This window comes from Falco cherrug, chromosome 2 (assembly GCF_023634085.1).
Source record: "Falco cherrug isolate bFalChe1 chromosome 2, bFalChe1.pri, whole genome shotgun sequence".
NCBI lineage: Eukaryota > Metazoa > Chordata > Aves > Falconiformes > Falconidae > Falco > Falco cherrug.
The window spans coordinates 117,162,418-117,186,460 of record NC_073698.1 but is presented as its reverse complement, the minus strand read 5'-3'; the positions used below and the strand labels follow the sequence as shown (position 1 = coordinate 117,186,460).

General features: G+C 42.3%; 1 protein-coding gene across 2 annotated transcripts in view; it reads left to right on the top strand.

Moving 5' to 3' along the window:
* The window catches only part of EPHA3 (EPH receptor A3), a 229,042-nt gene that overhangs the window by 4,146 nt on the left and 200,853 nt on the right, over positions 1 to 24,043 (top strand). For both annotated transcript variants that reach the window (XM_055703078.1, XM_055703077.1), the window contains exon 2: positions 14,396 to 14,460. In XM_055703078.1, the coding sequence (XP_055559053.1) occupies positions 14,396 to 14,460 (65 nt within the window). The remainder of the gene's footprint in view (positions 1 to 14,395; positions 14,461 to 24,043) is intronic.

Sequence of the window (24,043 nt, the reverse complement as noted above, 5' to 3'; positions counted from 1 at the left end):
GGCTGGTCTCCGTTGACACTTAAAGTCGCGAAAGATGACTTAGTGTGTCTGGGTGGGCAGGACAGCTCTTGGCATGGCTCTGAGAAGCACAGTGTTTGCACGTGGGGCAAAACGCCTGCCCCGCTCTCGCAGGTTTGTGTTTTTTTTTTTTTTTTTTTTTTTTTTTTTTTTTTAAAGTAATTTTTGGAAAAGGCTGGCAATACCGGGAACTCTTCTGTAGCACCAAAAGGGATTGCACGGGGAAATGCTTTTTACAAATCTCGCCTCGCTGTGTGTCAGGTATCATTAGGTCAGAGCAAGTCTTCATTTGCTGTGACACAATTCCTGCTGGTGCCTCTAGCTTGCTCTGGAGTGTTTATCTGCAAAAGAAGTTAAAAGTAGGTTTAGAAATCTTAATGGGATGTCTTTTAAAATTTAATTTCAGTAAGCTCAAAGTCGTGGGGGTCTAGAGGGCAGTTTTTCATACAGCTGTATCTTATTCAAAGCTTCTGTGCTTAATCCTAAGCTGTACGATTAGACAAATAATGAGCGTGCTTTAAAATTCACACCATGGTGTTTTTAAAATCCTGTGCAACAGGACAAGTCAGTCAGGTAAATTCCTCATTTTCTGTCAACATTTTTGGTAGGAGGCTGCAACACGTGGAATAATTATTTTTTTTTTGTTTGTCCCTGAACTTTGTCTCGATTACTGCTGATTTCAGTGCGGTGTATTAAAAAGAAAAATCCCTGCATTGTCTATAGCAAACTTGAAGCAGATGTTTGAAATACGAAGATGTCCAAATTGGACATGGCAATTAATTCTTATTGGAGTTAATTTGGATACAACATATTTGCTACCCAACGAAGCAGTCAGGGCATAGACACGGGTTAGAACTCTCCTGTACTTGCAGCCTCAGGAAATTAGGCTTCAGAGGCACTTCCAGAAGGGAAAGCCTTAAACAGATAATAGGCACGCCAAGTTGGACAGTTGTTTACATGAAATCTTTGCAAATCAGGAGTGTATTCAGATTGAATGTTAGTTTTTCATTCCCATCCGGGAAGATATAGAAATTAGTTGGGGGTGTGTGGTGGTTTGTGTCTCTTTTAAAAATTTATTATTTATGATCTGCTGGAGTTAGGTAAGTTGCTATTAGTATACTTACTTTTGATTCTGTTTGAGAACCTGGAAGTTTTCCTCTAGGAACGTATGTAATGGCTCTTGTTCTTGTAATCCCCACTTGATGAAAGTTTAGAAATACGGATGCAGGTGTTCATTTTCTTGTTTTCAGAGCTCTGGATTTTATCACCAGTGAGGGTCACTACAGAGCTGTTACCAAATCCAACAGTACTGTTTGTAGATTTTTGTACAGAGCCTGAGTTAGTTCTGTAAGTTGCCTGTAATTCATGTAGGTACCGCTGCTTTGTAGCTGCTGTTTGATTTTTCTGCTAAAAAAAAATAAAAAAAATATACAGATAACTGGAGATATAATCATGTCCTTACTTTTGTTACGGTTCAGAGCTCTGCTCAGTGGGGCTGGTATTGATACACAGAAAGGACATTTTGGTACCCTAAGGTGCAAAATTGACTGGACTTGTCCACAGTCACTAGATAAAACTTCAGAGGTGGGGCAGAGGGCTCTCGCTGACCCATCGCAGCTCAAAATGGTAATTCCAGCATCCAAAGAGTTGTTTTTCCTGAAGTGAGATGTAGGGATTTTAAAATTTATTTTTTAACTTTTCCTTTCTTATGAAAATGGATTGTCTGATTTGTTGAAACGTTGTTGGAAATTGTTGAAAATACGTTTATGAGGAGGAAAAGACTTGCATTAAGGAATCATACAACAAAATGGAAGAATTTTTTTTTTTTACTAATGCATGTGGCTACTGTGAAGCAATCAGTTTTGCTAAAAATTCACTGCAGTGGTGTAGCCCTTCTTATTTCCATAAACACTTTAGAGCAGTAGCTTTTGCTTTTTTTTTATATTTAAACTGTTGTAAACAAGAGCCACCACTTAAAAGAAAATAGTTTAATTCAGAAGATTAGATATGAACTCCCAGTGGTGTAATTTTGGAAACAGAATGTGGTAATAATTTGCTTGGTTAGGGTTGTGTTCCCTACCGGTACTTTTGCGCTTCTTTGTTCCTTAGGTGCGTGATAAATCCTAGCACGCATACTTCTTTTGCAGTGTAAGTACTCATTTTGCAGTGTGAAACGGCTGCAAGATTAAAATTCAGTCTCTTGGACTGAAGATTCCTTTAAATTTCTGCAGTGAAGGGATGAAAGAAATAAAGATACAGAAATAAAGATAATCCTGCCTGAAAGAAATCTTGGGATGGTGACAAAAAAGTTCCAGTCTAGGAGAGTGGCTGGTAGCCTGAATGGAGCACCAGCATGTAGAGGCTTAAATTTGCAGAGATGTTATTAAACCAGACACACTGTAAGCAGAAACGTTGCTGCCACGCTCCTGTTTTTTTTCATTAAACTACTGTGTCCTGCTGTTTCAGGCAAAATATGGAGGAAAATCCCATTAATCTGCTGGAAAAATATTGATGAAAGAAGAATAGCAGACCAAACGAACAGTGGGTGAAACTTGCTAGCAATTAAGTGAACAATAGGATGAATGTTAAGGTTCAGTCAGGGCAGTTTAGTGTAAAAAGGTGTGGGAATGGTGATTTTTTTTTTTTTTTTTTTTTTTTATCTCCAGATGGTTTTATATACCATTTTTATACCTGTATTTGGATGGAAAGGTTTGCATTTCATTGGTCTCTCTCTTTTATTTTCCTTCTTTTTTTTTTTTTTAAATAATTAAAAAAACTTGCTAAAGCATAGCAGCCTCATGCAAGAGGAGATTAATGAAAAATGAAAACTTTTAAATTGGTGCCTAAGAAAGGAGGGGTTTGTTGAAAATCTAGAGTGGCTAGTTACCATTTAAATAAGTACTAATTAAAGCATCAAAATATATTTTGGTCCATGGTAGGCTTTCCACAAACTTTGTGCCGTAACAAATCGCAACGAGTGATGTTGGGTTTCTGGATTTAGGTGTGGAGAAGCTAGAAGGCAGCAAGAGAGGTTTTGCTCTGCTTGATTTTTGGAGAGGCAAGGCTTTTTGAGAGATCTCTTGGAGCAGGAGAGAAGCATTAAAGGAAGAGGAAAGGTAGGCAGTGGTGAAGTTAAAGTTGGACCAGAATCTTAGAAAAATCAGACCAAAATCCAAATTTTTTCTGGTTAATGACAGTGTTAGGAACCCAGAATTCAGTGCTGACAATGAACTGAACACTCAGCAAACCACAAATTAAGAAATTCCTTGCCTCCCTGAAAGTCTAAGCTTTGTTTACATTAGTAAGCTTCATGACTGATTTACCAGTGGTGAATTTCAACGGAGGCTGCAGTTAAGACAGGGTGGAGGCTTTTTTTTTTTTACTGTTCTATTTAATCTTTCTGTAATGGTGCTTTCTCTTTTTTTAAAAAAAATAATATAAAGAAAGAAAAGAAAGTTATGTCTAACCAGCCTTAGCATTCATGACCAACCACGGAGAACACCCGCTTAAGGCATTTATTTCAGAACAGGTTCTGAGATGCTGAGAGTCTTATTCAGCACAAACTTTTCTCCCACATCTGATTTACCCCAGAGAGCAAATGTTCTACAGCAATGGTTGAGAGTTCAGTTTTCCTGAGTGGTGTGGCTACGGCTATGGAAAATGTACTGTGCTCACCCAAACCATCGAGGGAGAACCCAACCGCAGGGACACCTCATCGGTCGCTTTTGTTCCCAGCCCACCTACCCACGCTCTCTCGCAGTCTCTCTCTCATGCCTGGGCTTTTTATTCTGTCCCTTTCCCCCCAAAAAAACCAACATTTGCCCATAAAGAGTAGAAGGCAGAGATTGTTTTCTTTTCCTGATTGGGACAGCTGCATGTCCGTTCCTTCTTACTACGTGCTGTCTGCCAGAAGGGGGATGCTTTGATGCTGTAGATGCCCAGAAAAAACCCCAAAAGACACAGGAAAAGATTTCGATGTTTAATGGCATGGCTCTTTGTATGGTTAGTTGGCTGTGTTGGTCCTGAAAGCTGCGTTAAAGCTGGACAGAGAGTGTTGAAGGCATCAAAGCAGAAGTTGTCTGTGCTATCCAAGAAAAAGCAGTTCTGGAGGTGTGAGGAGCACACTTAGTTTGTGGAACGTGATGGAAACCCAAGCAGTTTGCGGGAAGGTAATGGAAGCAGAGGAGTAAGCAGAAGACAGGGGTCTGAAAAACTGGCTTGTGGGTAGATGGGAGTAGAACAGTCATTTAGGCATTTACCTTTTGTTATAAATATTTGTATTTCTCACATATGGAAATAGTGAAAAAAGATGTTAGTGGGGTTCTGGTTGCAAAGGCAGTGAATGAAGTCAGGGGCAATTCCATTTTTCATATGGATAGCTCAGCACACATGTTTTGCATTAATTACCTCCATAAATTCTGTTAACCTGGCAAACAATGAAAATATCATGTTGGTGACATCACTGTATTGGAAAATAAAACTGGTTTTAGTATCTTGGTTTTCTCAACCTGACATTTGAGGAGATTTCTTATGCTATTGGCATTTTACTCCCCCAGTTTGCACCAAGATGTTTAGTCATTTGCTCTATGGGTTTATTTTGTCTGTGGAGTAGCTGTGTAAGGATCCAGGCGTTTCGTATCCCATGTGAGCTGGAGCCCTTGATTCATGGCAGTAGAGAAGAAAAGCTTGACAAAAAACCCTCTGTCAGGGCACACCTGAGTAGATGGCTTTCCACATGTAGTAATTCAGGATTCTCAGATTTTTTTTTTACAAGCCTTAACTTCTGTGCTTCAAACTTAAAAAAACAACAACACCCAAACACCAAAACTACCCAAAAGTCAACCAAAGCCAATGCAACTATATTAACTTTTAAGGGTTTTTGTTTTTCTGTGCCCCATGTGAATAATTTCTTAAAAAGTGATTTGTAGCGAGATTATTATTATTATTATTTTTTTTTATTCTGAGTTGTGGCGTGTTGCCAGCTGGTTGACTCAGGGGGTATCACAGCTTTTTTAACAAATGAATGGTCATTTGCTGGACTTATGCTCTGATGCCTGCCTCAAAAAATTCTGTCCTCAAAGGAGTATTGATTACTTGCTGTGATTTTTTTTTTTTTTTTTGGAGATTTCAGGACTTTGAATATATTTGAACTGCAGTACAGTTTGTAGGAACTTAGGAACTTTTAGTCGTGGGTGCTGCATGTGCCCAGGTGTCTCTTCTGGGACACTTTTTTTGGTGTCTAGAATTCTAGAAACTGTGTTGTACTGGGTTTCGAATTCTCAGTTTACTTTCAGTGAACTTGGACGCTATGGTGCAACATGGTTTTGCCCACATTAAGTTGCTCGAAGCCTTTCCCGGGGGGGCCTTTGTGATGCTGTGGTAGACCCCAAATCTATCAGATCTTCTGTAAAACTAGTGAGCACTGAATGTTATTTTTTTTCCCCAAGGGAGGAAGAATGCAGCAGTGAAAAGACTTCCTTGTGCAGTGTGCTTAAGGCTTTTTGAAGAAGTGCTTTATTAAAATTGAGTCATGTTTGCTGCTGAGTTTTGGTTAGACGTAGGCATATGGTGACATGTCCTGTGGGAGACCCACTTCGATTCTGGGCTAGTGAGAGGCATGGAGTGGCTGGGTTTAAGCTGGGTCTCATCCTCAATGTCTGGTATATGTGTGGTGTTTTGTGTTTTGTTTTGTTTTTTTTTCTCCTGAGAAAGGTGAACTTGGGTTTTGCAATTTCAACTCCTTTTTCACACAGTGGCCCCCGTTTTGTATTTACGTGTTTAGAGCTGCGCTTTACCAATGTCAGATTTAATGCTATAGTAGTAAAGCAGGATAAGATTTGCAGGATCTGGATCTGAATGTGATGTTCAGCAGAACAGTAATTCAGATATCCCAGGGTTTATGCCTCTTGTCGGCGGCACTGGAAAAGGACCAGTTGGAATGGGTTAAAAAAAAAAAAAATGCAAAGAAGTGAAAGTGACACAGTAATTTGGAACCCATTAGGTTAATCCATTTTTAATTTTTATATCCTTGTCTTAATGAAAAGAACTGGCACATATCAACTTACAGGAAATAGCCTAATAAAAGTGAAACCTTATTAGGCCCCTTTGATAAACATTGCATTCCAGCCCACCAGTCGTATGTTTTTGCATACTTGGAAATTGAGCTTTACGCCACTTTAACGATATCAAGAGAAGTCTCGTGTTTCAAACTAATAAAATAAAAAAAAAAAAAAAAAAAAGAAAGAAAATCTGTTTTGTCTGTGTTCATCCATGAGAATGGATGGGCAGTTGTCAGCATTACTCAGACAGGTACTCCGAGAAAAAGCAGCGCAGAGATTTGTCACCTCACTCCTATGAAAAGAGCTGCGAGTTCCTATGTCATCGTCGGTGCAGGAGCGGCTTGTCTTGGTTTTCTCTTTCCAGTAGCCAGAACAGCTTCTGCAAGGTGCCAGGGCCGGTGGGAGCGCGCCTGCACGCCCGCGTCGGCTCGATGGAGATTGATGAGGGGGGAAGGGGAAAGCGTTGCATGCGCCGCCTTGCCTTAGCTGTCACCTGCAGTCCCCCCGCAACGGGATGGGGGAGATCGGCTTTTGGCATTATGGGAGCGCTCCTAAGGTTTCTAGCAGCAAAATGTTTGCTTGCTTTCAGTGCCCCTTTGAAATAAGTTCCAGTTTTGCCTGCTAAGGAACAGTATCGTTCTGTGGTTTTGCTCTCGGGAACCTCTCACGTGAGGCTTTTATTTTTGGAACCGATCACCCTGTCCGTCCAGGAGACTTGGGACAGCGGCGTCCCTTTTGCGCGTGCAGGCTCCGTACCGAGCGAAAGGAGGAAGGCTGCTGGAGAGCTGCTGCTTGGCGTCGAGCGCAGGTGATGGGCTGAGGCACGCAGGGCAGTGGCTGCACGGGGGCACGGGAGCGCAGCCCATCCCTAGCAGTGTCACAATTCATGCTGCACGCAGGGAGAGGGCTGCTGTGTGACCACAGAGCCTCCCTGACTGCCTCTGGTTTTGCAGTTTACAATCCCTGCGTATATTTATAGGCAGTCCTGCACTGCTTATCGCTGTCCTGTGTTCCCTTGCTCGTGGCAGCCTCTTGAGGGAAACTTGCAGTGAGGTTCCTGCTTTGGCTGCTTCAGTATCCAGCTGCAGGAGAACCAGAGGTATCTAAGTCTGGCTGCAGATGCTTTTGGAGAGTGTTTGATGAGGAGAGTAAAATCAGGGAGGAAAATTAAACACTTCCGCTTCAAAAGCTGGGGTAACTGCCGTTAAAACAGAATTTGCCAAATAATCCAGATTGATGTAGGAACCTTCTGTGTTCTATAGGAGCAACGATGTGTAGGGTAACTTGACATGTATTGCTAGTCTTTTGTCTTTTCAGCTGAGACTTGTGATGCCATTTCCTAATTTTGGAAACTGTTATTTACAGTACGTTTAAATGAAAATGATGGAGGCTTGGGCTATCCAGTCATCTTTTGTGAAGATTCCTGTGTTTAGTATCAGACAACGGTCTTTGAATTCATTTTGGTTTTTCCTTGTTTGTTCATCTCTTGCCCCAACCCTGGTGGAGCTCTTCAGTCAGCAATTTAACCACAGATTGAACATGAGAGTTGCCAAATTTGGAATGTTCTGCACAAAATCACATTTGTATCATACAGTACAAAGACACAGGCAAGGAGGGTTGAAAGTGCAGACCTCACAGCGCTGTGCCTCTCGAAGGACTGTGGTCTGGCTTTGAGCTGTAGCAGAAATCTCACTGAGAAATCTCACATTTGGAAAGGAGTTTGTGTCGTAAATGGGCCAAACTTTGTTGTAGCTTAGTGTCACTTTGCTTCCTGGGGTGTCCCAGGCTGGAGGGAGACAAAACCATAAAAGCGGAGCTAGTAGATGGGGACGCAGAAGATCTCTTACGCTAAGGTTGTTTTCTTCTGAGAATAATAAACTTCTTCACTACAATATTTGATGGGAAGCGCAGGACCGTAAAATCACAAGAAACAAACAGTAAATTAGGCCTCAAGTCTGCTGCTTTAAACCAGGCTTCACTGTGGGACACCCTTCGTGAGGAGAGTATTGCACGTGTTAGCACCGCTTCACGGGGTGCTTTCCTACCTACCGATGTTACTGATATGTTGTCCTTCCCGAAGATTTTGTGGTCTACCTTACAAATTTCAGCACGATTCCAGCAACACCAACAAGATAGCTGATCCTAGTTGGCGTTGCACCTAGCCTTGGAATAAACCAAAGGCACAAAGGTGATCTGCTGCTGCTCTTACTTCACTTTTACCACTGCTGAGGGATCGGAGAGTTGAGAAAATTCGAATCTGTACTCGTAGGTAGATGAAAATCCAGGTGCAAATCCCCTTTGCTGGGGAGAGGCCACCATTCTAAAATTGCACACCGGGGTTTGTGCTGACTCCGCTCTGTCCCACCCCAAACCCAAGTTCTGGCTGTCTTCCTGCCGCAAAGGATTTTCTTTGCTGCTCAGGATTATATGACACATTTCAATTATGGGCATTCACCATTTTTTTTTTTTATACAATTTTAATTTTTGGTTGCATAGCAAACAATTTTCCCCATTTGTTGGCACTTTTTTAATAACCAGCTGGTGTATTTCTAAACTGACAGTTTGATGCCAAAGAGGAAAAGACAAAACAGTGGTGGTTTCTTGTTCTTGGCTTTTTTAAAAAAACCTTTAATTGGAAAATGTAAATTAGATGAAGAAAAAATATTGTATATGTTTTACCTCATTGGCTGTTGCTCTCTATTTTCTTTGTAAAGAATATGAGCTGGAAATGCTTTCTAGGGGTGAAGTTATTTGTAAGTGTTTCTTTAGATATTGCAAGTTGCCTTCTAGCAGGTTTTCCTTGCCACTTCCTAGGCAGTGAGGGGGATCCTCGGAGTGGTTCTACCTGGCACAGAATTTACTTGTTTGTTTTTTTACTGGAGGGCAGAGGTGTATTTATACTGCGTTCGGTCTGTGGTAGCAGTCATTATTCAACATGTTTCTGGAAATGCCGCTGCTTTCTACCTATATTCAGGTATCGTGTTAGTTTTACAGTTATCTTTCTATCACTGACGTGAGCCCTGATGAACCTGCTGCCGGTGAGCCTCGCAGCGGGTCCTCCCTCCACCATCATGCTCAAGCTGGAAGGGATTTCTGGTAGCGTGAGGGGCCCGTGCGACAAATTCCACCCAAGCCTTCGTGCACCTTCTGCCTGATGCCAGCAAAAGGAGAGCAAGCAAGCTTTGCATTTCATGTCCGCATCCCTGCTCCGGTTGCTGGAAGGAGATTCACCTTTACCCCCTGGCAGAAATGCACGTTGAGGGAAGTAATAAGGCTTTCCCTCGCAGTGGTGGGGAGGGAGGGCCGGAGGAGTTAGGTAGGAGAGACCTAAAAAGAGAACGTGTTCTTAATCGGCATTTTGCTGCTATGCTGCCACTTGGCAGAGCTAGCTACGGTGTACAGCGTGGGGAGCGAGGCTGTTGTACGCAAGGGCCAAGCTGCTGACATTCAGAGCCAGAAGTGATGGTTGCTCCATTTGTTCAGCACTGCAGTATTTTTAATAGCAGTAGCTTCTCCCTCGTACTTACCGCTAGTTTTAAAGCAAGTTAGTTACATGATGGGAACCAGTGCAGGACACTGTGGTTATTAGACAGCACTTTCTTTCTTTCTTTCAAGTTGTTTTATGAGAACTCCTCTGTGTCTCCTTAGCATAACCACTGATCCTTTTCAAGGCATTGTGTAGGAAAGAATCATCAATAGCAACAAAACTGTTCAGCTAGTTTAAGAGTTACCCTTAGTAACCGGCTGGTCAACCTCAAAGATGTCTGTAAGAGCTAGCTGAATGATGCTCACACAGTTTTGCAGGAGGAGGAGGTACAAGGAGAGCAAATGAGCTGTGTGAGAAACAGATAAGCTTCAGAAGGAGCCTGGAAATGCTGATTCTCTTTCATGTGGCTTGACTTGTAAAACTACCTCCTCACTCTCTTCTGGAAAGTGATAATAGGGAGGAAGAGGAGTTATGAGGTTTATTTTTGGGATATAATATGCCAACCTTTCCACTTCTTGTGTTCCTCAGTACCTCATTTAAGAAGGTGGGAGCTGTGGGTACTCAGCCTCCCAAGTCAGGACCGTATCTGACCTGTGGTTACGATGCCTTGCACAACCAATGCTCTTCGCTGGGCCAGGTGCTCTGGTACCTGCTAGTTATGCTTGCAACGAAAGAAAATATATTGCCGCACAAAATAGCTTGACCTCTTTTTTTTGTTTTTGCTTTTTCTTAAGTTGTATAATTCCCTTCATGCTCGTGCAGCTGGAGGCATGCACCTTGCACGGGACAGTGGCATGAGAGAGGTTAGAGCTCTCTGCTCTTCAGTTCCCTCTTTCATCTGGTAAATACCTGGCTATAGGTATTCGTAGTACATTTAAGTGTTGGCTTTCATCTCACTTTAATTGTATGTGGAAAAACACGAGGGTCACACAGAGATATGTCTGCTGCTGATCTGACTGAATATATCTTTGTGATACACTTCATGAATTGGTCAGGCCAGTTTTGTGACCAAGTGTTGCCTTTTGCCATGCTAGAAGATATATCAGGGTTGAAAACAGTTGGAATGAGTCGCTATATGAATCATGGGCTTGTGTAAAGTTTTATTTTTTACTCTCTACTGCTGCAAATCCATGCAAAAAAATTCAGACAACTATCTAATCTGTTTTTTACGTATTTCTTCAGTCTTTTGTGTAGGGAAATGCCATTTTCTCCTTCAGTTTCCAGATTAATGTGTAATGTTAGGACGTACAATGACAAAACATAACCCCAGCCTTCCCTGTTGATTTTGTCTGGGACCATTATCATGGCAGCCTGTAAGTTCTGTATGAGTTGTTTGCTCTCTGTGGAGGTGTGCAGTGCTCTCTGGAAGTCACAGGGAAAACGAGTGTCATAGAAGCTTTTTTTTAGGGAGAGGGAGGTGCTTTTTTCAGGTGACTACCTGAAAGGAAACAGGCTTTGCATTTTAGATACTATTAAAAAACAAGTACACTTTTGGTGAAAAGTGTTAGTTTTTTTCTCCTCCAGTTTTTTAGTAGAGAGAAGGTACTGTATGTATGAGCTTCAGTTGGGTTCTAAACAGTTGCAGCACTCGGGCAGTCTGCTCTGTGTTTCTGCTTGCCTGTAATATAATTCTTACTAAACAAAGGGTGAAGGCATCCAGGCAAAGTGACAGTTATCTAGAGGGTCAGTATTATATTTTCTTTCTGTGTGTTTTTTTTTTTTTTTTTCCCTCCCCTGGTCTTTTATTTCTTGGTATTCCCCTCTCCCCCCTGCACCCCACCCCCCCCCCCAAAAAAAAAAAAAAGGGGGGGGGGAGGGGGAGGGGGCGGGCTTTATTATCACTGAGGACCATGTGGCTAGACAGGTGAAGGAACTGAAGGTTTTTGGAACTTGCTTTGCTAGATATTGAATACTTACTTGACATGACATGCTTTGTTCATTCTTGCACAAATGAAAACGGAGGAAGTCGAAAACTGGGCAGTATGAAAGCATATAAAAAAGTGTAGCACAAAACTACTTTCTTAATAAAGTGACAAGCCTGGAACATAGCTTTGCTTTGATTGATTTATTTATTTGGTCACTAATGGGAGCATTCATACCACTCTTTTTAGGTACCTGCTTGCATTCTCTGATTTGCATCTGAAGTGTAAGCCTACTGTAGTCAGTGTTGAAACTTCCCCTTTGGATTTCTAAAACGTAGTGAAATGTATATGAGCATGGAAAAGCCATTTGCCTAGTGGTGCCAGTTTGCAGGAGGTGAGGAAGATAAGGTGGGTGGAATGAAGGAGAGAGGTTGAAAAAAATATTCTTGCTGTGGTAGATTTGATCCCAGTTGATTGCAGCACATGTTGCCCCATGGGTGTCCTGGGGCACGCGTGGCTTGGGCTGAATATTTAATTGCCTCCCCCCACCCCCCCCCCCCCCCCCGCTCTATTGCAATGCCTGTGAGTGCTTCTTCTAGAAGTAGTGGGTAACCTGGTAAGTGTGCAGTAGGGAGCTGACTGTCATGGTGGTGGCACGGAGAGATGGGGACGGTGATGCTGAAGGCTGCCCTGCACCGCGGGGGCACGCTGTAACTGCTGGGCTGCTTGGCAGGTCCAGGGAGGGAAAGTACCACCAGGTCCTGTGTCTGTTGCCCGTTTATTTTTCCCAGATGAGACTGATGAATTTGGGGTGAATTCATAAATTTCAGAGTGGCTGCAATTGTGCTTTCAAGAAGCTCGTTCTTAAAGAATAGATCTTTTACTTAAGCTTACTCCTGAGTGATTTGCCTTAGTAACTTACTGCCAAGTAACTTACCTCAAAAGCCATACTTCCTTCACCACCATGTATTGCAACAGACATATCTGTCTTCTCCCAGGAGATTCATCATCTGTGGGAATGTGTAGTCGCAAAAGCAAGACGTGCACTTTTTCCTTTAGTATTTTTGTTAGTGTTTCCTTTTTATAGATGAAAACCTTGCTTCAGAATAGCCTGCCTAGGGCCCTGTGCACTCAGTAAAGGGCTGACTGATTTTTCTTTGTGTAGCTGATTGAGAATTTAATTATTGATAAACCCAGAGCTAAGAAATGTAGAATACTGCATTATGTTCTTTCCCTAAGATTGGTAAAGATATTTTTATTTATTGATGTAGGGAAAAGTTCAAAACACCTCTGTTTTCTTTTAAAGGGGTGTATAACTGCGGGGGGAAACGTTTTTCCTCACGTAGGTGGCAGAGCAGCACATTCGTGGTGGTATCGCACTGCGTATGTACACATACACGGCACAAATGCAGTTGCACACAAATGTGTCTATTGGTGGTTGTTTATAACATGGCCTGATTTCTGATACTGTGTGCTTGGTCTTCCCTACCACGTCTCCTCCCGTACATCCCAATAACAGGAAAAAATAATGCTTTCATAGCTCTTATTTTGTAAGTGATGTCCAAAATTAAATGGCAATTAACAGGAGAATGAGGAAATAATACAAATAACTTAGCAGATTCCTAGATAATTAATTTCCCTCGTTTTTCCCCTTCTTAGTCCCATTCTTTTACTTTCTTGGAGCACGGATACCCAGACCGTTTGCTCTGGGAGCAGTGACAACCCCAGGAGCTGCAGTGGCTCAGATTGCTACAGTGGCCACCTATAACAGAGGTGTTAAATCTCATCATATGCAAGGGAATTTTATTTCTTTTCTTATTGTCAGTAATTTCCATATTGAAGGGGGGAAAAAAAAAAAGTGGTTGGGGCAGAAGCCCAAACTGCAGCTAATAAATATTGATGGTGCAGAGATTGGTGCAGCTGGGAGCAGGGTGGTGATGTTGTGGTAGTTTGTATCTATAGAGAGCCTGTTTATTTTTTTTGTATGATACTTTGTATCAATTCACCTTGTTCTACTTCATGTTAAGAAAGAAATGTTTATGTAGGGAACTTTGTGATGAAGCACTTGGAAACTGTACGGCCAGGGCAAGGGACAGAATTTATTTTGGTGCTTGTAAAAAGCAAATGAATAAATACCAAAGAGGTATATCCTTTCATTTGTATTTGTTTATTGATTTTTAAATACCTGTCATGTTTTAAAATGGGTATAAAACCCACTGTGGTTTGTTTGACTGGAAAATGTCTGTGTCGCACTGTTTACAAATAAAATCGTCCTTCTTACTCTGAAAATTGTTGTATGCCTTTCAAAAGAAAAAATAATAGCAAGATTAGCAATGATTTGATGGCTCTCTTTAAAACTAGCTTTGTCTGAACTTGTAACATTGTAAATAATTACTTTTGTATCTAATGTGTTACACATGACATTTAGGAAACACTACTGCAAGACAATTTGAGAACAAATCTGATCAGAAGGAAGCAAGCACTGCAGGAAAGACTTTAATCAGCATTCATTATTTATTCCTGTATTCTGAGAAAATTATATATGCCAAATACAGGCCTTTAATCAAATAATGATTAAAATATTCAGATCTCACCTATGTAGTTAGATGCATTGACCCAAATTTCAGGCATCCAAGGGGAAAACGCTGTAGTTTGTGCAGCTGATGGAAGCGCTCTGTTCCCACCCCCTGCTGTAATTAATTTGGCCAGCCGTCCACTGTTTGTTTTTTGTCACTTTTCTTGTTTTGAAAAGTTCCCCCATCCGCTGTTCATACCGTGTTTTAAGATAAACAAGATGATCCTTTTCATTTGTCTGTCTCTTTCTTCTTTGTAGCTAGCTGCCAGGCCACCTGAACAAATCAACTGCTCGCAAGGTCCCCAAATAAACACATTTTTCGGTACGGGTAACTGAGGTTAACTGGACAGAGGCAAATGAAACTCATTCCTCTTCATTTTGTCTTCTTTTGTAGTTAATCTGCTGGATTCAAAAACAATTCAAGGGGAGCTGGGCTGGATCTCCTACCCATCACATGGGGTGAGTTCACTAGACTGTGAAATGGAAAAGTGCTGCTACAGACCAATGTGCTATTTAACCATTTTTTCCTCTTCAGAGGACACCGTGCAATAGCGCCGGTTCTTTGGAGCTTCAAAAATAGTCTGCTCTACACTTGCAATATATAGCTTATATAGCTCTGGTGCCTTCTCCTTAGAACGTACGTGGCACTGCATATAATCCCTAGGAAGAGTTCAGTTTTATTGGAGGAAATGAAAGCAAAAGGTGCATGAAACAAATAAACAAAAATAGTCCTGTTTAGTGACTTTCCTTCTTTTGTTGCAATGTGTATTTTTAAAAGATATCATGGGACTGTTTTGTGGTATTACTTGCTAATTTATTCAGATGGAAGTAGTGGAAGGTGAAAAATGTGTAGACGTAAGCAGTACTTACAAATTTTGTGCTGAATTGTTCAACTACTGTTACTTAGGAGTTAAAATATTGCTAAAGAAATGGTTAAATAATGTTCTTGAGGGTTGTGGGGTTTTTTTGTTTTTTGTTTACCTTGCATCCAGATCTAATGAAACTAAACATTCTATTTGGAGAAGTAGAAATGCAGTTAAGAGCACCTGTGCTTTTAAAGTTGCTGACTCCATCAGTTTTGAGATGGCATTTGCCACCAGTCTCTTGAAAATGGTTGATGACTTAACATCAGTGCACGGCTGTGTGTGGTGCTGATATCTGGTCGCTCCCCGACTTCTTGTCTCTGTGGAATGTGTGTGTGTGTGCCAGAACAAGCCATTACTCTCTTTTGACACTGCACAGCACAGATGTGCAAGGAGAAACTTGCACTCCTGCATCCTGTCCCCGCAAACAAACCCACCCAGAACACTGGGCAGGCTGAAGCCCTGGCGCTTCCCTGGCCCTCGGAGCCGCTGTGCCATCGGGTCTGCTGCCAGAAGGCACTTGGAGACCTGTGGCTCCTTCTCTTGCTGTCCTCTCACTTGTGCCTGCCCTTAAGGTGCTTTTCCTTCCTTCCTCTGTGGCAGACTTATTTTGGTTTTCTACTGTTAGGATTACAATTTCTAGAAGTTTTCATGCGTGTCTCTGCCTGTGTCTTCAACCCAATGAGTAAACCTCTGCCAGAGAGCACTGCCGCTGCAACTCCTTGGGGAATCAAAACTGTAGTTTTGATGAGGGTGGAGTTGCTAGCTAAGAGTCCAGCAACTGTCCTTTTCCCATACCAATGGTGTCCTGAATTCTCAGCGTTGGCAGGTGTCTGCCTGGTAGTTTGTAGGATCATGAACGTCCGATTCTTGACTCTTCTGTGCCTTTGGGCAAGGTGGAACTTCACCTTTATCGCTTTTACAGAGATCAGTGGTAACAATACTTTTGCATCTCTGCCTTACAGGATTCAGTTGTTAATATTAAGTAGTGCTTTCTTGATATTAAGTGTTATGCAGGTGTTCAGCAGTATTTAAGGATTAAGGCTTGGTTTTGGTGGGGTTTTTTTGATTGTTTTTCTTTTTTTTTTTTAGTTTACACATGGATCTTTTTCTGTGTTTCTGAGCAAATCGTTCCATTCTCATGGGGAAGAAGTGGGAAGAGGGTTCATGTTTCTTTCTAGTGTGGTTCCCGCTGACTTTTCCCAATAAGAGACCTCTATAAACAGGATGTCCAAGAGGGAACTCTCCAGCAATTTCTAGCTCACCAGGTTTTTTGTCTTCACTTGCATTTTTTCTTTTCTTTTTTTTTTTCTGCAAAGCTTTTTTTTTTTTTTCCTTCCCATCTGCTGTGCCCTCCTCTGCTTTACTCTTCTGCTCTGTTCATCTCCTTGCAGCTGTGCAGATCTGCTGTTCTGCTCCCTGCAGCTGTGTCTCTCTTGCCTTGGATTCCTAAAGCAGTTGGTAGGGAATGATGCAGGGTATCTTGGGGGCTATAAGAAAAACAGATGTGCTACATTACCCCACCAAAAAGGGCCCCCAAATCTCCCAAAGCAATTTTATTAGCTTCTGCAAGTTTTTGTCAGGTAAATCCAGCACAACTTGTTTGTGTGTGTCTGTGCGTGCTGTTCCTGTTTACTGTAGTATCCACAGATACTGAAGCCAAAGTAAATCATGGAATTGTACTGATGTTCTTACAAGTTAATGAAATTCTTAATTAAAAATTGCATGGTAGTGTAAATTAATGTAGATCATGTACTGTGAGTGTTTTTGTAAGAGAACTGAGACTCTGAACTGTAGCCTTCAAAATACTGTGAAATTTTAAGCTTACATAGTGAAACATGAATATAAAGTATAGAAATAGTAACATTTATCCTATCTGAATTGGCATTTTGCTGTAAAATGATGACAACTTGAACATCATGTGAAAGTGATGCCTTCTTTTTACAGCCCTTTATTTATAGTCAATTAATTAAACCTGGTAAATATGGCTGCATCTGTCTCTGAGCTAACTAAAATATGAACTTAAACTTTAGTGGAAAAACATTATAATAAAGATGTCACATCATATTGAAAGATTGCTAATAGCATAGTGGTGATTTACAAGGTAAAGCTAATAGAGCTACACTTGAGGCTGTGATTCACGAATGAGAGTATTGGTGGTGTGCCAGTTCTTCTCCAGCATGTAGCAGTGTTCTCATCTGAAGCCATAAATGTCAGTATGCTGAGGCCGGTGACTTACCAAATTTTTAAAAATAATTTAGCCAATGTGTTTAATAAACCTCTTAAGAGGTTAATAATTTTGTCTTATCGATACCTGATATTGATTGATTTTCTGGCAAAATGACCCAAATGGATTGGCTGTCATTTTCAGCATTCAGCGGTTCTTTCTTCTGTTAAGTCTGCCTTGACTTGGGCACGTATAATAACAGCTTTCCAGAAATTCCTGAATATTCATGTTAAGATTTATAGCTCATTTGTGTTCCAAGATTTCTGTGTCCCACGTAAGAACACTCTAATGGCAGTGTATTAGACCATGGTTAATAATATCACCCTGTAAGAATGTGATCTCTCCTTGAATGATCCCACACAGCCACAGCCTCGGCGCCAGTAACACTGAATCTGGTCAAGCTCATTAAAATCCCCTAAGTACAAAACATCGGCCCCTCTAGATAGCAAGGCAACAGAATTAAAAAATATAATAGCGGGCTTTGCTGATGCTGGAGCATGATTGGCAGCAGCCACAAGGCCTGTATCCTGTACTACCATCCCCAGCACCTGCCTAGGCAACCTTTTTGTAATGCCAATCAGTCAAATACCAGTTCCATTTCTATAGGTTTCATTAAAGGGGAAAGAAAGAAGAGCTACTTAGTCTGTGCAGAGTATATTATTGATATGCTGATTAAGCATAACGCAAGTGATCATTAACTGCAATTCACATAAATTACAGCAGCACAGATGTGGGGGTTGGGAGGATAAAAAAGCAAGTCACTTTAATAATATACAATAGAAATGCGATGGATAATTCATACAGGACAAAAAGAGTACAGCCTAAATCCCACTCTGCATATTCATGTGAGTAGTTGTATTGGTTTCAGCGTAATTTTTTTAGTAAGAGATGTATCTAATTTGACTCCTGCTTCGCAATCTTTGGGAATTTTGAGGGAAAGAAATAAATAAATTGTGTCATAATCGCAGTACGTTGTTTTGCAGTCACCCAACTTGTGACTTGATCTTTACATGCTTACTACTTATATTTGTGGACTTGAAACTTTTGGGCGCTATTTCTTTTAGGTAGTTTGTAGAAAATTAAGAGAAATCATGCTTATCTTGTTTTGCTTGTAACTAGAGAAAAGAGTGCTCTGGCATTTATTACTGTCATGTAATAGATAATTGTAAAAAAAAAAAAAAAACCCAAACCAAGCCAAAAAACCCAACAAAAATCCCAACCACAGCATGTTCTGTACGTGATCAAAGTTAGTAAACTGTGGGCAGAACTTTAAAACGCCATTTGGGAAATAAAGACATTATCTTTGATTGTGAGAGCTTTCTAGGTCCCTGAATTTCTTCAGAAACATCTGACTTCTTTGAGAGCTGGCTAGGCTCAGTAACTTAAACTTTTGGGCACATATTTGAGCTGCCACCTGTACACTTGAAATGCTTTGAAAACCTGGTGTAAATAACTTTGCTTTTTTTCTTAGTGATCGCTCCCGTGATCATTTGAACAAAGCAAGCTGATCGTCTCAGTAATGGAAACTGGTTTTGTGAGTATTAGAGAAGGGCAACATTCCCTGCTTCTGTAATAGTGCTGTGCTAGGAAGGCTAAAGCATGCGTGACTGCAATTAATGAGACCTTTTTCCATCAACCAAAATTGGGTTAGAATCCAAAGATCCAACTGAAAATGAGGAAAATGCCTCCTTTCTTATATTTCAAAGGCCTGAAAGTAGTTTGTCACGTTAGACTGTATTACTGCCCACCCATGACAGTGGCAGTCTCCCTGGCTGCGTTTGTTCTGGTTTCAATAGTCGGCTCATGTGTGGCACCGTAAAAACATTTTGGGCTCCCCCCCAGGATATCATGAACACAGTGACTGCAGAAGAGTATGACTAAAATAAGTGTTTGGATATCCCTTGTGACTAGATGAAGGTAGAGGAGAACTTGTGCAGTTACATTTTGCCTGTGATTAAGGTGCACTCAAACTGCTTTCAAGAATCGGGTATCCAGGCTGCTGTGAACGGGAAGTTCATCTGTTTATATGGAAGATATTTTCAAGATTATAAGTTTTTCCACAAGCGGTGGAAATAATGAGGTTTGTTTTCCTGCAGCTTTGTGTCTTGCGGTTAATTGTATCCTGTGACTGAAGTTTTTTTTGCAGTAGGTCCTCAGTGCCAGTGGGTTCTGGGTGTCACGCTTCAGTCTTCCCCTCAGCTGGGCACACACAGTTTCTCTTCTCTACACGTCTCTTATTTTCACACCAGTGCAGAATCTTAGGGCAGCTGAGCTGTCAAAACCCTCCCCCTTGAAACTGGCCAACAGATAGAAAAATTTGTGAAACAGCCTAATTCTAGTTTTCTTTTGATACTGATTGACATCTTAGTTTGCATCATTTTTTTGTCTGAGTCCCCAGACTCATCTTGTCAACTTCTAAGTGATACTGTATTTAAAGTGGGGAGTATTACCAGTATCACCAGGTGATTGTAAAAATGAGTTTCAAAGTAAAACAAATGATATCAAACAATCAGTATGAGACAAAAGATTGAAACTGAAAGTTGTCTTCGTAAAACAAAAAAGTACTTTTTTTTTCAAAATGAAAACAGGCATGTTATGCTATTATGCACTTTCTTTTTCCTATTCATTACCAGTGGAATTTCCTTAGGACTTCTTAAAACAATGCACCCTGTTACAACCAAGATTTATCTATGTTTTGCCTAAGCTCTGGTCTCTTTACAAGTTCATATATTTCCTACTGTCACCCTGCCTTTGACGACTTGTGTATCGGGTCTGAAATGCAAGCAGACTGTTTTGGCGATTGAAAGTCAAACGAACCACTTGGGATTCTGGGTTTGTGAATCATAGACTTTGTTTCATCTTACCCTGAATGGCTGATTGAGAAAGTGGTTAATATACACCTTTTTTTTTTTTTTGGTGTCACGATGATATTTGCTTTTGGGGTGCACTGAAAGTACATTTGTTTAGTTTTATTCACCTCTTTTTCAAAATAATGAAAGAGACTGTAATAAATACCAAGAGCATTTTTACTACGCCTTTCCTAAGTTCTTCCCTTCACCTCCAGTTTTCTTTAACCAAGCACGTGCTGTTTCTCAGTGTTAGACTTCTTGTTTTGTTTCTACTAGAAGAAAACTACTTGCATTTTTTTATTAAAGTGAATGACTTTGCTTTGGAGAGGGACATTTAAAAATCTGCCTCTTTTGAACTAAAATCTCTTCACACTCAGAGCCTTGAATCAGCCTGTGGGGGCTGCTTTTTTTACATGAAGTCAAACGTGACAAAAAATGAAGTTACTCGTACTGTACTTTTTTCACCCTTTCTGATAGGTATTGCTTTTAGCACTATAATGCCATTTAGCAATGAGATATGCCAGGTGATTATTTTAATTTTATGAATATTGTTCAATTGATGACAGCATTGTTTAGTACTTCTTTCCAAATGAAAGTTTTGTTGATGTTTTCAGGAGCAGTATGCAAGTAGTCGAGGGTAGAATGTACTTTTGGTGTACTTTAGCGGGCTTTGACTTGTGTTTCATCTGTGCGCTATGTTCAGCTGCTTGCATTAGGCACGTGTTTAAAATGGAAGTTTAAATAAAAAAAATCAGGTGGAGTTGACAATAGAAATGGGGGAAATGGTTTGAAAAAAAAAATGGCAATCATGTGCTTTACTCGAGAATTGTATTTATGCCTGTCTCATGATGAATTGTTACCAACAAGAAATGCCTTGTTAAAATGTGGAGCACTGTGATATGCCTTATTTTTGTTGTTTTGATAACAGTAGTCTGTATGGCATTCATTTGAAAAGTCCAATATGATCATGATGGTGCTGTGTTTTGGTACATTTTACAAACAGCTTTTAACTTGAAGTAAAACGTGTGCTAACTTCTGTTCCATGATCATCACAAAAAGAAAGCCCTTTTCCCCCCTTTCTTTGGAAACCTAGTACTTTTACCATGTTCCGTCAGATTATGAGATTTCTGTTGAAAAATTGTAAGAACAAAAAAGCTAAATGTACAATAAGTGCAATGTCCTTGTACCATTTCCTTTTATAATGAAAAATAGGGAAAACTGCCTCATATTTCATTAGCCTCATCAGACGTTTTACTGACTGGTAATAGGTTGCTGAAGGTCAGGTATCAGTTTTCTGTGGTTTCAAATAAAAAAAAACAACCAAAAAACACAAGTTCTGGCGTCTATTCCAAGAGTTAAATAAAGATCTTATTTAGAGTTGGAATATCAGATACTTCAGCTTCCAGTTTTTAACTTCCAAGGCTGGGGAATGGCATCGCTGTCCCCACGGGCAGAGCTGTTTCCCTCAGCACGGCGGCAGGCCGTCTGCGACTAGTTCTCTCAAGCTGCTTCTCCCTTTGTAAAGAAACACTTCATAACTTGCTTTTCTTTTGTGCTGAATTTATTTGCCTAAACCAGAATAGAACAGAGTACGTACGGTCACTGTCGCGATAGGCAGCGCTGCGTATCGCAAGGGCATGCTGCAGTTGATGGTGAGACTGTTTTTGCAACATCAAGCCCACAAGAAAAGTGCTCCTGTTAAAAATACCCATAAATGTTTTTGCCTGATAGCTTTGCTGTGGTTGTGGATTATTTCTTATGGTCTGGATAGTTTTGGTAGGCAATTTTTTCAGGATTTTTTATTTTTTTGTGGTGCCTGAAAACACTCGGTGTGAAAGGATTGTCCATGGAGAAGAGCAATTTCTACAACTTGAAATTCTTCTTTTAAAAGAAGATGCTGGGCAGTAGGCGATGAAGGGCAGGGTTCATTCGCGGGTGGTTTTAATGCTGTTTTTAGCGACACGGAATGCAGTTTCTTGTCACCCGCATTTGCTTAACACACACACACAGCAGCCCTCTCCGAGTCGTTTGTGAAAAGAGCCTGAGTATTCTGTTAATTAGGAAATTAATTTCACACACTTCAACCTCTCCAGAGTGGCATCCCCAGCCCAGCGGCAGGGGTCGCGGCCCCGGGCCCGCCGCCCGGCCCGGCCCTCCCCGGCCCTGCGCCAGGCCGGGCCCGGCGGCCGGAGGGCCCTGAGGGGCTGCGGGCAGGGGCGGGGGGCACCTGGGCCGAGACCCGGGCGGGAGCCGCCTCCTGCCCTCAGCCGGGACCCCCTCAGCCCGGGACCCCCTCAGCCGGGACCCCGGCGGGGGCCGGCCCTGCTGCCTGCTGCGGGGTGCGCGGCGCGTCCCCCCGGCCGGGTCCCCCCCTCACAGCCCGGCCAGGCGGCGGGGGGCTTGCGCTGTGTTCCCCCATTGCGGGCGGCTACGGGCTGCCTTTGGGGGAGGAGGGGGCAGGGCAGGGCAGCGCTCCGGGGGACGCTGGGCGCTTCGGGCACGGCCCTCCTCTTCCTCGCAGTGCCGGTGTTCCGCACCGCACGGCGGGCACGGCCCCTGCCCGCGGCCCGGCGGCTCGGCAGGTGGCGCTGTTCCTTCGGCGCGGCCGCCCGCGGGCTGGTGGCCGGGGGCGCGGGCGGGTGGCCGGCGCCTCTTGGCTCCCGCATGGCGAGGGCTCGCCACGGCCCTGAGGCAGCGGCTGTGGCTCCCCTCAGGCTCGCCGGTTTGCTCCGGCACGTAGCAGGCGGCCGGGTGTCTCGGTGCTTGGCCTGCCTGGTTTGGTTTGCAGTGGAAGGTGGCATGGCGAAACGCACGTTTGGCCCTCGTGTTGTGCTTGCCATCGGTGGCTGAGCTCCCTGGAGCGTGTGCTGGTTTTTTTTTTTTTGTTGTTTTTTTTTTTTTTTCGCCGTGTGTAAATCCCACATTACGCATACTACCCTGGAGTCTTGCTCAGTGACATTTGGCCCCAGCACCTGCGTGCTGGTTTTCCCTGCCGAACTGCTATTCCTTGGTATTTTCCAGATTAGAGCCTTATTCCCAGCTGTTGGACTTGCAGAGGCCCTGAAGGGTAATTAAGAGTCGCAGAATGATTGCTGGTGCCTGTTAGCCACCGTACGGCTGAGCCCTGTGCAGTTTGGGTGCTGCACAGGTAGGAGCGGTCACCAGCGGCTTCCTCCGGGGCGGTGGAGTTCAGACTCCAGGGGAAGAAACTGGAATTGCTCTAGTTTTTAAATTAAATTTTAAAATTTAAATACCGATTTATTTTTAAAATTTTTACCGATCCTTTATTTACTACCTGTTTAGACTTCATGGGTATTGACAAAAAAATTGTGGTGAACTAACTCGCTTAAGCTTCTGATGTTGCCCAGAAGTTCTGATGGATGGGAGCAGCTGATAATGTCGGTGTTGGTTATGGATCAGGCTGCGGGATGGCATAAAGCGGAATCTATTTTTCACTTGGAATTTTTTTTTTTTTTAAAGTTTGATGCTGAAGTGTGTCTCAGTTTCCGAGCTGCAGATTATCAGAGAAATGACAAAATGTTGTTTGGGAGACTTACCAGGAGGCCCTTCTAGCCCATCCAATCTCCTGCTCGGGGCAGGACCATTGCTAATGTTGTATCAGGCCAGCAGCTATGGTTGTGCATAGCGGAGTCTAGGAAGCCTCTGAGGATGGAGATGTCACAACCCCTCCAGGCAGCCTGTTTCAGCCCTGTACAGGCTTCCAGTGATCAGAGTCCTGTCTGGTACCTAACCTGAATCTCTCAAGACACAGTTTGTGGCCGTTTTCTCTTTATGCCATCTGCCACTATGGAGGAGAGTTTGCGTTAAGTCCCTTTCGAGTTGTTGCAGTCTGTAATCAGACCGTTCCTCAGCTTTTCCCTTTTACAAGACCGAACGATCCCTGCTTCCTCACGTCATGTGCTGCTGTCCTCTGACTGGCTTGGATTTGAGCAATCTTACTAGGTATGATGCCATGCTCATTGCCACCCTTAACTAGGCGAGACAAACACGTGGAAAACCTCGGCCAGGATGGCAGAAAAAATCCAAGAATGGGATGAAGTAAGAACATAAGTGCCTTATCTGTAACTGGTCAAGTGTTTCAG